This window comes from Vidua macroura, chromosome 10 (assembly GCF_024509145.1).
Source record: "Vidua macroura isolate BioBank_ID:100142 chromosome 10, ASM2450914v1, whole genome shotgun sequence".
Lineage (NCBI taxonomy): Eukaryota > Metazoa > Chordata > Aves > Passeriformes > Viduidae > Vidua > Vidua macroura.
The window spans coordinates 1,502,420-1,515,920 of NC_071580.1; the positions used below are offsets into that span (position 1 = coordinate 1,502,420).

At 47.6% G+C, this 13,501-nt stretch overlaps 1 protein-coding gene across 1 annotated transcript in view; it reads left to right on the forward strand.

The window, feature by feature from the left end:
* RSRC1 (arginine and serine rich coiled-coil 1) overlaps positions 1-11,916 on the forward strand; it is a 107,405-nt gene extending 95,489 nt beyond the window's left edge. The window contains exons 10-12 of the mRNA XM_053986472.1: positions 8,162-8,268; positions 9,109-9,255; positions 10,023-11,916. Of these exons, the coding sequence (XP_053842447.1) occupies positions 8,162-8,268; positions 9,109-9,255; positions 10,023-10,115 (347 nt within the window). The 3' untranslated portion in view covers positions 10,116-11,916. The remainder of the gene's footprint in view (positions 1-8,161; positions 8,269-9,108; positions 9,256-10,022) is intronic.
* Positions 11,917-13,501: the final 1,585 nt, after the last annotated feature.

Below are 13,501 nucleotides of genomic sequence, written 5' to 3' on the forward strand. Positions count from 1 at the left end.
GAACATCCTGAGCTGGGAGAGACCCACAGGGATCGTGTGTGCAACCCCTGGCCCTGCCCAGGACACCCCAACCCACTGATTTCCCTTCCCACTTCCTTTGGAGAGAGTTAAAAGCCTTTCCCTGGGTGTAATGGATATTAAACCACAGGCTGGACGTGCCAGGAGAAGATTTGCTGGGGTGAGGTCAGTCTGTAATAAGTTAAAGTGCTTCACTCAAGCCTTGATTGGGATGCCCTGAAGTTCATCAGTTACTGCCTGAGCTCCTCGTTTATCTTCAGTAAATTTTCCTGAAGTTCACTGTGGTGGCAAAGACCAAACTCAATCTGTTTAACCCCCAAATTAATGAGCACAGATAATATACATTTAGATGAGGGCATGGATTGTTTGTCCCTGGAATTTCCAATATTCCTCGTTTTTGCCTGGCTAGTGGCAGGTTTGGTGTCCCTGGTGTGCCAGTGTCACTTCATTAGGCTGACACCAACACCTGGTGGTGTGCTGCTGCTCCCAGGAGGCTGCTCCAGCATCTGGCACGCACTGTGATCTTCTTATCTCTGTTTAATCTTCACGTTGCCTGGTTGGAACTGAAAGGGGGCAGGAACAAATCAAGGGGAAAATAAAAAATGCCAAGTTTTGGTGCAGAGGCAGAGTGTGGCTGGTGAGGAAGAGCAGCCACGTGAGGATAGTGAGAGGTGGGAAGGGTAAGGGGAGTTTGGGGTCTTGGCCACTTCCAGAGCTGAGGGAAAGGGAATTGGAAAGGGGATCGATGGCCCCCCATGGATAATGGCTGCTGCAGGAATCAATTCCTGCCTTTTTATTAAAGCTGCTGCAATTAATAATCACTCCTTACATGCCTTCCTTAAATTTAGCCCTGCTTTGTGCCTGCCCATCCTCTCCTGTCCCTTTGTATTCCAGAGTTCCCTCTTTTGCTTTCCTCTGATCCCAATGTCCTGGAGCTGCTGCAGGGCTGGATTCCCTCTGGAGCCAGGCTGTGAGAGCTGGGGGTGCTCACCTGGAGAGGAGAAGCTCCAGGGAGAGCTCAGAGCCCTGCCAGGAGAGCTGGAGAGGGACTGGGGACAAGGGATGGACACAGGACACAGGGAATGGCTCCCACTGCCAGAGGGCAGGGATGGGTGGGAGATTGGGAACTGGGAATTCCTGGCTGGGATGGAATTCCCAGAGCAGCTGTGGCTGCCCCTGGATCCCTGGCAGTGCCCAAGGCCAGGTTGGAGCACCTGGGACAGTGGGAGGTGTCCCTGCCCATGGCAGGGTGGGAATTAAATGATCTTAAAGTTCCTTCCCACCCAAAGCATTCCATGAATCTTTACAAATATCAAAGTATATTTGAAGCTGATATTTGAGCGATTTCATTTTAGCAATCACAGCTGCTGTCGTTAAAGTTTTACTGTTCCACAAGTGAAACAGAAATTTATGATCTCCCTAACAGGGAAATTTATGGTTTATTATTACAAATTAAAAGTCTTGGAATCGTCTTCAAATTTCAGGATGAGAAACAAATCTGATTTCTGTACCTCATTAATGCTGTGTGTTCCCCTGTCATCTCCATGGCATTTATTTGTGCTAAAGGAGAAGTCACTTAAGGGAATGGGGTTGTAAAAACCATCATGGAATTGCTTATTGGACTTCAGTCAGCTGAAACACAAATTTATGGCTACGTATTGAAAAGCTGTTTCTAAAGGGCAAATAAACAGGGGTGTATGGGAAATAGACAGGGGGTTATAGGGGAATAAACAGGGGGTTATGGGGGAATAAATAGGGGGTTATGGGGGAAATAAATAGGGGGTGTATGGGGAAATAAATAGGGGTGTATGGGGGAAATAAATAGGGGGTTATTGGGGAAATAAATAGGGGGTTATGGGGAAATAAATAGGGGGTTATGGGGGAATAAATAGGGGGTTATGGGGGAATAAACAGGGGGTTATGGGGGAAATAAATAAGGGGTTATGGGGGAAATAAATAGGGGTTATGGGGGAATAAATAGGGGGTTATGGGGAAATAGACAGGGGGTTTTGGGGAAATAAATAGGGGGTTATGGGGAAATAAATAGGGGTGTATGGGGGAAATAAATAGGGGGTTATGGGGGAATAAACAGGGGGTTATGGGGGAAATAGAGAGGGGAGCATGGGAAAATAAACAGGGGTGTGTGGGGAAATAAATAGTGGTTTATGGGGAAATAAATAGGCGTGTGTGGGGGAAATAGAGGGTTATGGGGGAAATAAATAGGGGGTTATGGGGGAAATAAATAGGGGTGTATGGGGAAATAAATAGAGGTGTGGGGGGAAAATAAATAGGGGTGTATGGAACAAAATTCCACACCCATTTGCTCAGACCACAGTCCATGTTGTGGGGAATTTTATTTTGATAAAAAATTAGGGTTTTGTGGATCTGGGCCCATCACACAGGTACTTCCAGAGGGGTGTTTTTCTGGGAACCTGTGGGATGAGCATGAGGCTTGACTGGGAGTTGTCCTATTTAGGCTAGATGAATTGGGAGTGCAGAGGTGGATGGTATTTTATTGGTGCTGGGCAGGCCTTGAGCTGGAGTGAGTGACTTTATTCCATGTCCCAGCTAAAGGCTGGGAAAGAAACAGAAAAATAATTCGAGCCAAGCAGCATTTCCTGATGTGCATTTCCTCTTCCCTGCAACCACCCCAGGGTGTCTGGGGGCAGCCAGAGGGGCTTGGGGCTGCTGTGCTTTTCCCTTGATGGGGTTCTCAGGACTAGAGAGGGAATAAAGGGCTGGGAGCTCCTGACTGGGGCCCCTGTGCCAGCACGGATCCCACAGGATCCCAGGAGGGCTCTGTGGGGTTACCACACACTGGCACAGGCCAGGGGGAAGGAAAGGAGCCCTGGGCACGTGCCAGCAGTGCTTTTTGAAGTGACAACACAAAGTGATCCCTGGAAAAGCTGGAGAGCCTCCAAGCTGCAGCCCCGCTGTCCTGCACGCTCTCTCACAGCTTATTTCCACTACTCTGTGCCAATTTCTTCCCTGTATCCACTGCAGAATCCCGTTGTCCTGTCATTTCTCTGCTGCTGGCTCCTGGGATCCAGCAGCATTAGCAGGAATTCTGGCTCTGCCTGTGTCACTGTGTGGTTTGAACGTGGACAAATGGCTCTGTAGGACACATCCGTGTGGGGTCCCCACTGGTGAGCCTGGACCTCCAACACAGAGGTTATTTGGGATAGAGGTATGGAAGAGATAGAAGCAGGCAGTAATTGCCTTTAAGATCAGAGCACAAAGCATTACCTTGGATTTTACAAGGCCAGCGAGCAACAAAAGAGCAGTAATTTATGAGCTCAGCGTAAAAGAAGAGCATAATTGCATTAAAAATTAATGCTAATGAACACTAAAATGGGGAAGGTGGTTATGATGAAAGTTTGGATTCATCTTCCCCGGGTTGAATGATGGCTGGTGCCTTGATTAATGGCTTAATTTCTATCAATTAGCGGGGAGAAATCTCCACTGAGACAAGGGTAAATTGAGCATTGAATTACAGGCCTGGCTTTGTGTGCCCAGGAAGGAGCGCGGCGGCTCCGGTGGCAAACACGAATCCAGCAGAATTCCCTGTGCCAGGCTGTGCCCAGCCCTGCGCTGAGAGCCCGGGGTGCTTTCAAAAACACCCCAAAAAGCCCCAGAATGGGGGTGCAGGGCTGTGAGGAGGGCACTGGGGAAGGCACGCAGGCCCCAGCAGCAGTTTCACCTTCTTAAATTCAAAGTTCTTCAAGTCAGGTGTTCTTCAATGATATTTTCTTAAATTTAGGGTTCTTAAATTCAGAGCTCACTTGCTGAACTTTTCCCTTCTGATTTCCACTGCATTTTATACTTAATGCTCCCGGGTCTTTCAAAGAAAAGCTGTTAGTGTCCAGACTTGGCTTAAAATCCTATAAAAATGAGGTTATTATCACTAAAATGTATCAAAATAGCAAACTTAGAGAGTAGCCTGGTACTCTCTGCAGAACTCTCTGTAGTGTTATCTGTAGGAAGTACCACAGTGCTCACAAAATGCTATTTTTAATATATTTTAATGATAGCCTCATTTTCACAGGATGTTAAAACAAGCCTGGATGAAGTTTTTCTTGTTAATTTGCATTTTTCCAGCTTAATTTGTAAATCCTGTGTGCTCCCTGTAGTAAATAGATGCTGGAGTACTCCCAGCTTGCTACTTTAATAAATTCAATTGTATTTTTCAAGTGCTTGCAGTGAGGTTGGGAGCAGGGAAATGAACGGGCAAAGGTTTCTCTGCACAGTTTCTATTTTTGGGGTGCATTTATTGCTCCTGTGACTCTGGCTGGGAAATCCTTCCCTGGAAATCCCAACAGCTGGGAAAGAGTGTGGGAGCAGAGCTCAGGGATCGGGAAGTGGGAATGGGAGTTATCCAGGATGAGTTATGGGAGGGATGAGGGGGGTGGAAGCTGAGCCCAAAATCCGGGATGCATCCTGCAGGGATGGATGGATCCTGCAGGGATGGATCCTGTAGGGATTGATCCCGCAGGGATGGATGGGTCCCGCAGGGACGGGTCCCGCAGGGATGGATTGATCCCGCAGGGATGGATGGGTCCCGCAGGGACGGGTCCCGCAGGGATGGATTGATCCCGCAGGGATGGATGGGTCCCGCAGGGACGGGTCCCGCAGGGATGGATGGATCCTGCAGGGATGGATCCTGTAGGGATGGATCCTGTAGGGATGGATGGGTCCCGCAGGGATGGATGGGTCCTGCAGGGATGGATCCTGTAGGGATTGATCCTGCAGGGATGGATGGATCCCGCAGGGACGCTCCGCTCGGAGCATCTCGGGCTCGGCATCCGCGGCTCCAGCGCTGTTGAGTGAGGCGGTGCCTCCCTCTAACGGCAGCGGAGCCCGGCCGGGAAACGCGATCAGCTGCAGGAGATCCCGGGAAATACCCCGGGAAATATCCCGGGATAGCCCCGCTCCGAGTGGGCAGGAGAGGGAGGGACTTGGCGTGCCGGGAATGCTGCGATCGGGGCTTGCAGCAGTGGGACATTTCTGGGCTCGTCCCCTCTGGATTCTGCTCCAGCTGTTGGGAGGTCTCACCTCTGGAGTGGCCACTGAGGCTCCTGGGGGGATCTCCTGGGGGGATCTCCAGGGGGGATCGCCAGGGAAGATCTCCAGGGGGGAGTTCCAGAGAGAATCACCAGGGACGTTGTCCAAGGAAGATCACTGGGGAGGATCTCCAGGGAGGATCTCCAGGGAAGTTCTCCCAGGGAGATCTCCGGGGAGGATCTCCAAGATGATCTCCAGGGAAGTTCTCCCAGGGGGATCTCCAGGGAGGATCTCCAAGGGAGATCTCCAGGGAGGATCTCCAGGGAAGTTCTCCAAGGGAGATCTCCAGGGAGGATCTTCAGGGAAGTTCTCCAAGGGGGATCTCCTCCAGGGAAGTTCTCCCAGGGAGATCTCCAGGGAGGATCTCCAGGGAAGTTCTCCCAGGGGGATCTCCAGGGAGGATCTCCAGGGAAGTTCTCCCAGGGAGATCTCCAGGGAGGATCTCCAGGCAGCTCCCACAGGCTGGAGTTCCAGCACTCGGGCTGGGAGCACTCAGGACTCTGGGATTCCGCGGGATCAGGGTGGGGACAGCTGCTCCTCTCCTGATCCAAACAGAAGGGATTTGAGGCAGGAGAATTCCCTGAGAACCAGAGCCCCAGGGCTGGTGAAGTCCAGAGGTGACACAGCCACAGTGAGTCCCACCTGTCCTGCTGGATTTTCCTCCTTTTCCCAGTGCCTAGTGCAGAATCCAGGGTTCTCCCACAGCCAGGGAGGTTTTTGTGTCATCCACTGCAAATTACCCAGGGAAAACTTCATTTTTCTTTAATTTGTCAGTTTGTGCAGCTTGAGTAAAACCGGGATCAATTAAAAACCATGGGATGTGTGAAAACCCAGTTCTGGTGGAAAACACACAGCTCTGTAAGGCAGCTGCATAAAAATATCACTTCCAATAACCCCAAATAAAATGGGATCAAAGGGGAAATATTTTCTGCTGTAGTTGTTTGTTTAGTCTGGGATTTGGGGGTGTTTCCTTCTTTTAATCCTCAGCTCAAAAGAGCAAGAAAAATTAGCAGCTCTTTTCTGTATTTCAAAGCTTTTCATGTAAAATGTGTTATATTTTAAAATTAAATTAACCCCTTAAATCTAATTAGTAAAATAGGAAGAAGCAGAGTCAGAGGAATATTGGATGGTTTTTGTCATTGCTTTGATTCTGGAGTTAGACCTGCTTGAAAAAATCTTCTTAAGTTCATGTTCATGGTCAGGATTATGGATAAGCAATGAATCCATCAAAATTTACACTCAGAGATTATCCAAGAAATATTTAAAACATGTTTTTGTTTAATGGATCTTTCACAAGATATTATTGGTCATTTAATGCTTCTATTTCAGTGATTTTAAAACTCTTAGTGGAATAAATTTTGTCTTTAAGGAAAAAATGGGAATATTTTAGGCAGAGCTTGCAGGGAAGTTCTCCTTTCACCTGATTTGCAGAGTCATAGAATTCTCTGTTTTTTTTTTTTTTTTTTTACTTTTATCTGATTCTCTGCTGTTTCTAATTATTGTGTGTGTGATGTTTTGGGGTGGCATCAAGAGAATTCCAGCACATTTTAGTTCTCAAGTGACATTCCAGGGTATTGCTGCTGCAGCCTAATTCCATAGGAATTTGCAGCTATCAAGCTGGGGGTGTATATTTATACACGGGAGGAGAGCAATAGGTGTAAAATGCAGAATTATCCCTGAAGGATGATGATGATGTTCCCAGTTAAACTGGGAAATCCCCCTCCTTGCCAAGGTGACAGGGCTGGAAATTGTGCCTGCTGCTGGAGTCACCTTTTTATTAAAAACCAGCCCTAATCCAAAATTTACTTCCCTTTTTTTTTTTTTCCCCACTCTAACAGGGTGAAAAGACTCACCGTGCACTGAGTTAGTATTGATTTTTTTTTTTTTTTGTCTGAAGCCTCGGAGCTTTCTGACTCCATTATTTTTGATTTTCCTATGAAATACATATCCTTGTCCCTGACAGCTGACAAACAACAGCTGGAAGTCGTTTTATCTCCCCATAATGTGTTTGTCAAAACTCCCCTGCACTAATGGGCTCTGCTTCCTCCAGTCCATTTTCCCCCGTTAATGTCACTGATGTCATTGGCAGCTTTTAGTGATTTTTGCCCCTTCCCTAATTTGTCATTCCCATCACTTTGTGTGGGATCTGGGTGGGATCCTGGAGCTGCCTGGGATTTTGTGGAACTGGAGCTGAGCTGTGGATTTGAAATCTCCTTTTCCTGCCTTTCTATGCCTGGCTTTAATCAGGATCCTTTATTTACCCTCGGACCAGGTGTATCCAAAACCTCAGTGAATTCTGATTCCCTCTCCTTTGATTTATCCCAAAAATCCTTGGGAACCTGTTCTAAAGGAGGTTTCAGCACCAAGGCAGCAGGACGTGCAAACACAAGTTGAAATGTAGGAAATTCTTTTTTTTCCTTCCAAATCCCTCAAACAAATAGGTTTAAAGGTGTATTTATGGACTTTGCTTGTAGTGCAGCTCCTGTCAACTTAGAATTATGGGATGGTTTGGGTTGGAAGGACCTTAAATCCCACCCAGGGACAGGGCAGGGACACCTCCCACTGTCCCAGGTGCTCCAACCCCAATGTCCAACCCGGCCTGGGCACTGCCAGGGATCCAGGGGCAGCCACAGCTGCTCTGGGAATCCCATCCCAGCCAGGAATTCCCAATTCCCAATCTCCCACCCATCCCTGCCCTCTGGCAGTGGGAGCCATTCCCTGTGTCCTGTGTCCATGCCTTGTCCCCAGTCCCTCTCCAGCTCTCCTGGAGCCCCTTCAGGCTCTGAGCTCTCCCTGGATCCTTCTCTTCCCCAGTTATCCCACAAATCCTTAGGTCAGTGTTTGGAATGTTCCCAGCCTCACTGGTGTTATTTTTACTCCGAGCTTTCCCTTGTAACAGAAGATTTTTGGGCTGCATTGCACGAGCAGTTTTTCCTGGTGTGTCCCAAAATCTCCTTCAGGCATGGCTGGGACAGGGCCTGGATCCCAGGATTTCACCAGTCCCATAAATCCCATAAATCCTATAAATCCCATAAATCCCATAAATCCCATAAATGCCATAAATCCCACCTTCCCTGTGCAGACCAAGCCACCCTCCTGGACCAGGTGAAGCGAGTGAAGGAAATCGAAGCCATCGAAAGCGACGCCTTCGTCCCACAGACCTTCAGGTCCAGCAAAGAAGTCAAAAAGGTACATTTTCCTTCCTGAAGGGACATTTTCCTTCCAAAAGGGACATTTTCCTTCCAAAAGGGACATTCTCAGTCCCTTTCTTGCTGCATTATCCTCTCAGAGCCAGGAGGAAGCTGCACTATTTAAGGGTTTTCCACCGATGAAGGAGCATCAATGTTGAGAGCCTTAAATCCACCAGAAATCCCACCAAGGGCTCCCTGATGGTCTCAGGGTGGGTTCAGGGAATTTAAATGTGGCAGAATTTAAGGAAATCACCTGGTTTGAAGACTTTTTGTTTAGGAAAAGCAGAAGAATTGAAATGCCAAAGTAATCACATTTACTTTGTAATTGAAGTGGAGATGATTTTAATGCTGCTTAACTAAAGCCAGACTTTAAGTCTGTATTTATTCCCTGAAAAGAAGCAGCTTGGTTTTCAATCAGCCCTCCAGAAACCCAACAGGAGGCATCCAGATCCCAGAATTTCCCTGAATTTTGGCCAGCAGGTGTTGTAGGGAACTGGTTTGGGATGTGTTCATTTTCCCACCTGGCAGGGAGTGTTTGGGATTATCCCTGGCTGTTTCCCCAGGAATGTACAATTTGCCTTTCTAGAAATCTCCAAGAATCTGATGCAGCTTCTTCAGGAAGCGATCCAAAATCCCAGTGGTGCAGTTTTTCCAGCTCTCTCCCTACACTTTTTGGGTCACTCTGTGTCCTTTGTCCTGTGTCCTGCTGAGGATGCTCAGAAGTCTTTCCCTGAGGATCCTTTCAGGGAAGACAGCCAAGTGCTGAGTTAAAAGACTGCCACAGTTGGGAATTTTGGGGTAAAACACTCAAATTTTGTGTGTTTGTTTTCTTTTTCAGTCAGCAGAACCTCCTGAGCTCCAACAGGAGCCTGTGAATGTGGGAGCAGGAGCCACTGAGGCAGCTGCTGCTGAGAAAGAGCCTCCAGCTGCCAACATCCCCACTGCCATCAAGTACCAGGATGACAATTCCTTAGCTCATCCAAATGTGAGTGCTTATCCCAACTTTTCAGGCAGAATTGATCCCACTTTTAGCTTTAGGGCAGTCCCTGGAGTGGGAGCAGGGCTGTGTAACCCCGCAGCCTTCGCTGTGCAGCTCCTCACACGATCCCTGCTCTGCAAAAAGAGATCCCACTCCTCCCACCACCCAGCAGAGCAATCCCACAGGAGCTTCAGCAGGAGTTTTGGAGCTACAAATGAATTTTACAATGAAATGTAATTCGTGTAACACTGGGGAATTTAAGACAGGTAAAAATTCAGGACAAATTGGTTTCTGGTAGCTGGAAACCTGGAGGGAAACTCAGAACTTGCCCATTTTGCCAACTTGCAAAGTTTTAGGGAGAGGCTTCAGATAATTTTAAATCACTGTGGCTAAACTTGAGCAAATCCCTTTGGGAGAGCTTTAGAGGGAAATAAAAAGGGTTTTTTTAAGAATTAGCAAGTTAAAAATGACTTGCAGTGAAGAAATCAGTGTGGGTTCTGCAGAATGGACACAGAGAGCAGAGAGCAGGAGCTGGCAGTGATGAACTGCATTGGAGCTTTGCCTTTCCAATGATTAGGATCCTTAAGATCCCTCCCAAGCCAAACTATTTCAGGATTCCCTGAAAAGTCTCTGCTTTTATTGATGTTTTTGGCTCTCCTTTGTCTTTAACCCCCCTGAGCTTTTCCTGTGGGCACCGAGGCAGCCGTGGGTGCTCCAGGGGATGATCACAAACCCGGAGTTGCTGATTGTGCCAACTTTTCTCCCCGTGCCAGCTGTTCATGGAGAAGGCAGAGGCTGAGGAGAAGTGGTTCCAGAGGCTGGTTGCTCTGCGCCAGGAGCGGCTGATGGGGAGCCCCGTGGCCTGAGAGCTGCCAGGACCATCCCAGGCCACTTCCACACGGAGCTCCTACACTCAGCTCTTCTTTTTGTCTCTCAGAGGAGATCTGGATGAGCTGGGCAGGCAGGGAGGGTTTCACTGGGTAACCAGGAATGTCCTGTCCTGCTCCACCTGGATAACCAGGAATGTTCCCTCCTGCTCCACCTGGATAACCAGGATGTTCTGTCCTGCTCCACCTGGATAACCAGGAATGTTCTCTCCTGGTTCTCCTGGATAACCAGGGATGTTCTCTCCTGCTCCACCTGGATAACCAGGAATGTTCTGTCCTGCTCCACCTGGACAATCAGGAGTGTTCTCTCCTGGTTCCCCTGGATAACCAGGAATGTCCTGCCCTGCTCCACCTGATTAACCAGGAATGTTCCCTCCTGCTCCACCTGGATAACCAGGATGTTCTGTCCTGCTCCACCTGGATAACCAGGAATGTTCTCTCCTGCTCCACCTGGATAACCAGGAATGTCCTGTCCTGGTTCCCCTGGATAACCAGGGATGTTCTCTCCTGGTTCTCTTGAATAACCAGGAATGTCCTGCCCTGCTCCACCTGGGCAATCAGGAGTGTTCTCTCCTGGTTCCCCTGGATAACCAGGAATGTTCTCTCCTGCTCCACCTGGACAACCAGGAATGTTCTCTCCTGGTTCCCCTGGATAACCAGGAATGTTCTCTCCTGGTTCCCCTGAATAACCAGGAATGTCCTGTCCTGGTTCCCTCCAAGCTCAGTGCTGGAGATGGGCAGGGCAGCACAGCCAGGGGCATTTCCTTCTTTTTGGAGGGAATTCCTCAGGTGAAGAACACCTGGCAGCCCATGAAATATCATTTTATCCCTCCCAGTCCAGAAAATTGTATGGAGCCAGGCAGGAGCTGGGAGATGAGTGGGAACTGAGGCTCAGGGCTGGGACAGTGTGGGATGGGTGGAACCATCCCTGTTATCCCTTCCTCCTGTGGAATCCTGGACATCTGGGCAGGCTCCTGGCTGAGGGAATCCTCTCCTGGATGTGTTCATCCATCTGCTCCCAGCTCCTCACTCTGGGAGGGAAATGCTCCACGTTTCCTTGAGCAGCAACTCCAAATGGGGAATTTTATCAACCTCATCATTCCTGTAATTACCAAATTATGGAATTGGCACACAGCTGCTTCTGGGCAGTGGCTGTTCCCAGCCCATGGAGCTCCCTTGGGCCAGGTGGGATTTCCAAATAATCAAAATTCAGTGTGAACATCTGAATTTAGCCTGGACAAACTTCCACAAAAATCTGCCCATCACCCACCTAAGTGCAGGAAATCAACCAAATCAAATAAATAAAATACAAAAGTATTTCTTCAGCAAGGCTGGGAGGAAATTGTCACATCAGGAGAGGAGAAAACTGAGCCCACCTGTGGATGTGCTCCCTGGAGCTGCCCTGCATCAGCATTCCCTTGGGAAGCTGCTTTTTGGGATTGTTTCTCCTGGTTCTCAGATCTGTGGTGATACAGAATGGAGACTCACTCTGCAAATGGACTTGGGTTGTTTTATTTTTTTATTTTAGATCCTGGATGTAAAAGGAAAATGTATTGAATTTGCATTCTGACACATTTTTACTTCCTTTATGAAGTGTTACTTTGATTTTATCCTGCATCAAAATATTCCAAGACCTTGTCTGCAGGAAAAAGTGGGAAAAAAATTGTTTCCCTTGTTTCATTTCAGCATTTTCAAGTGGTAAAATTTGTCATTGCTGCATTTTCTCATCACCTTTTCTGTTTCTTTTGTAGAAAATAAAAACTGTTTGATGTCCATGGAAGGTCCAGGTGTAAATTCCTCTTTTCATGCATTGTGTTGGATAATTTTGGTGCTTTTATTGGATGTGAAAGGATTCCTTTTATTTGCAGCCCTGCAGAATATTAGAAAATGTTACAATAGGCTGTAAATAGATTTAAAGTAGAGTTTGTTTATTTATTGTTTATTAATCAACATCTAAATTTGCTGAAGGAGAGTTGGGAGCAAGAGCTGGAAAGAAAATGGAAATAATATTTGGTTAATTTAGATAAAATCAAAATCAATAGCTAGACTAAAAGATACCTAAAAATAGATAAAACTAAAATCAATATATCTAAAAATAGATAAAATCAACAAATTACATTAATAAATTAAATTGATTTAAATAAATTAAATTAATGAATTTCAAAATGTTTAGATCATTTAAATAACATTTAGAAAATTTGGCTGAATGGAAAATGTACTGCAATACTCCAAACACCACTGGAAACAGGAGCAAATCAGGATAAAGTTGATTTTGATAGTTCCAGCAGCAGCTCACTGCTCAGAAAATCCATGAATTCCTCAGGACCGTGCACTTTTCATGGAATAATAATGAACCCTGCAGCCTGATCCCTGGGATCCTCACAGGATCCAGGAAAAATGGGGAATTAACCCCTGCAGCCTCATCCCTGGGATCCTCACAGGAGGAGGATCCAGGGAAATGGGGAATTAACCCATTAATTCCCAGGGAAATGCTGTGAGGATCCAGGGAAATGGGGAATTAACCCCTGCAGCCTGATCCCTGGGTTCTGCACAGGATCCAGGAAAAATGGGGAATTAACCCCTGCAGCCTCATCCCTGGGATCCTCACAGGATCCAGGAGAAATGGGAAAGGAACAATCCCTGCAGCCTCATCCCTGGGATCCTCACAGGATCCAGCCCTGGAGCTGCTGGGTGGCAGCATTCCATGGGTGGAATGGAGTTTTTCCCTGAGGAAGAGGGAGGATGTGTGACCTCATCCAAATTAATTCATGGCAGCTCCTGGCCATAAACCCCATAAATGTGGGCAAAGCAGCCTGGATAAATGCACTGCTGGCTGCAACCCACACTTCTGATCCAATAATGCCACTTGTCTTAATCCCCTAAATCTTAACCTGTGACAAAAATCCTGGGTTTTAGTTCCTGTGATTGTCAGTTCTGATGTTCTCACATTTAGGACTCTTTCCTACAGAAAGTTCATTTTTTTTTTCCTGGCGTTTCCCACTTTGCTCCTGATGAAAGGGAGCAGATTCCTGAACAGGGAAGGGACAGGAGCAGCTGGGTCAGTTTTCCCTGTAAAACTCAGGATTTTGGCTGTGTTTGGCAGCCTGCAGGGATGTGGCTTTGTCACTCAGGGCTCTCTGATGCACAAAGTTCCTGCTGATGCCAAACTGCCACAGCTGTGGCAGATAAAGCTGGAACTGGAGCTTCTCTGACTCCTGAGAGTCAGCAGAGCCCTCTCCCCCCAGGAATTCCAGCAGCAAACTCATTGCAGAGCAGCCACCCCCCATTCCCATCAAGAATGCTCCCTGCTCCTCATCCCCCAGCAGCTCCAGCACTGTTTGGTGTGTGATGCTTCCAGCCAGGTC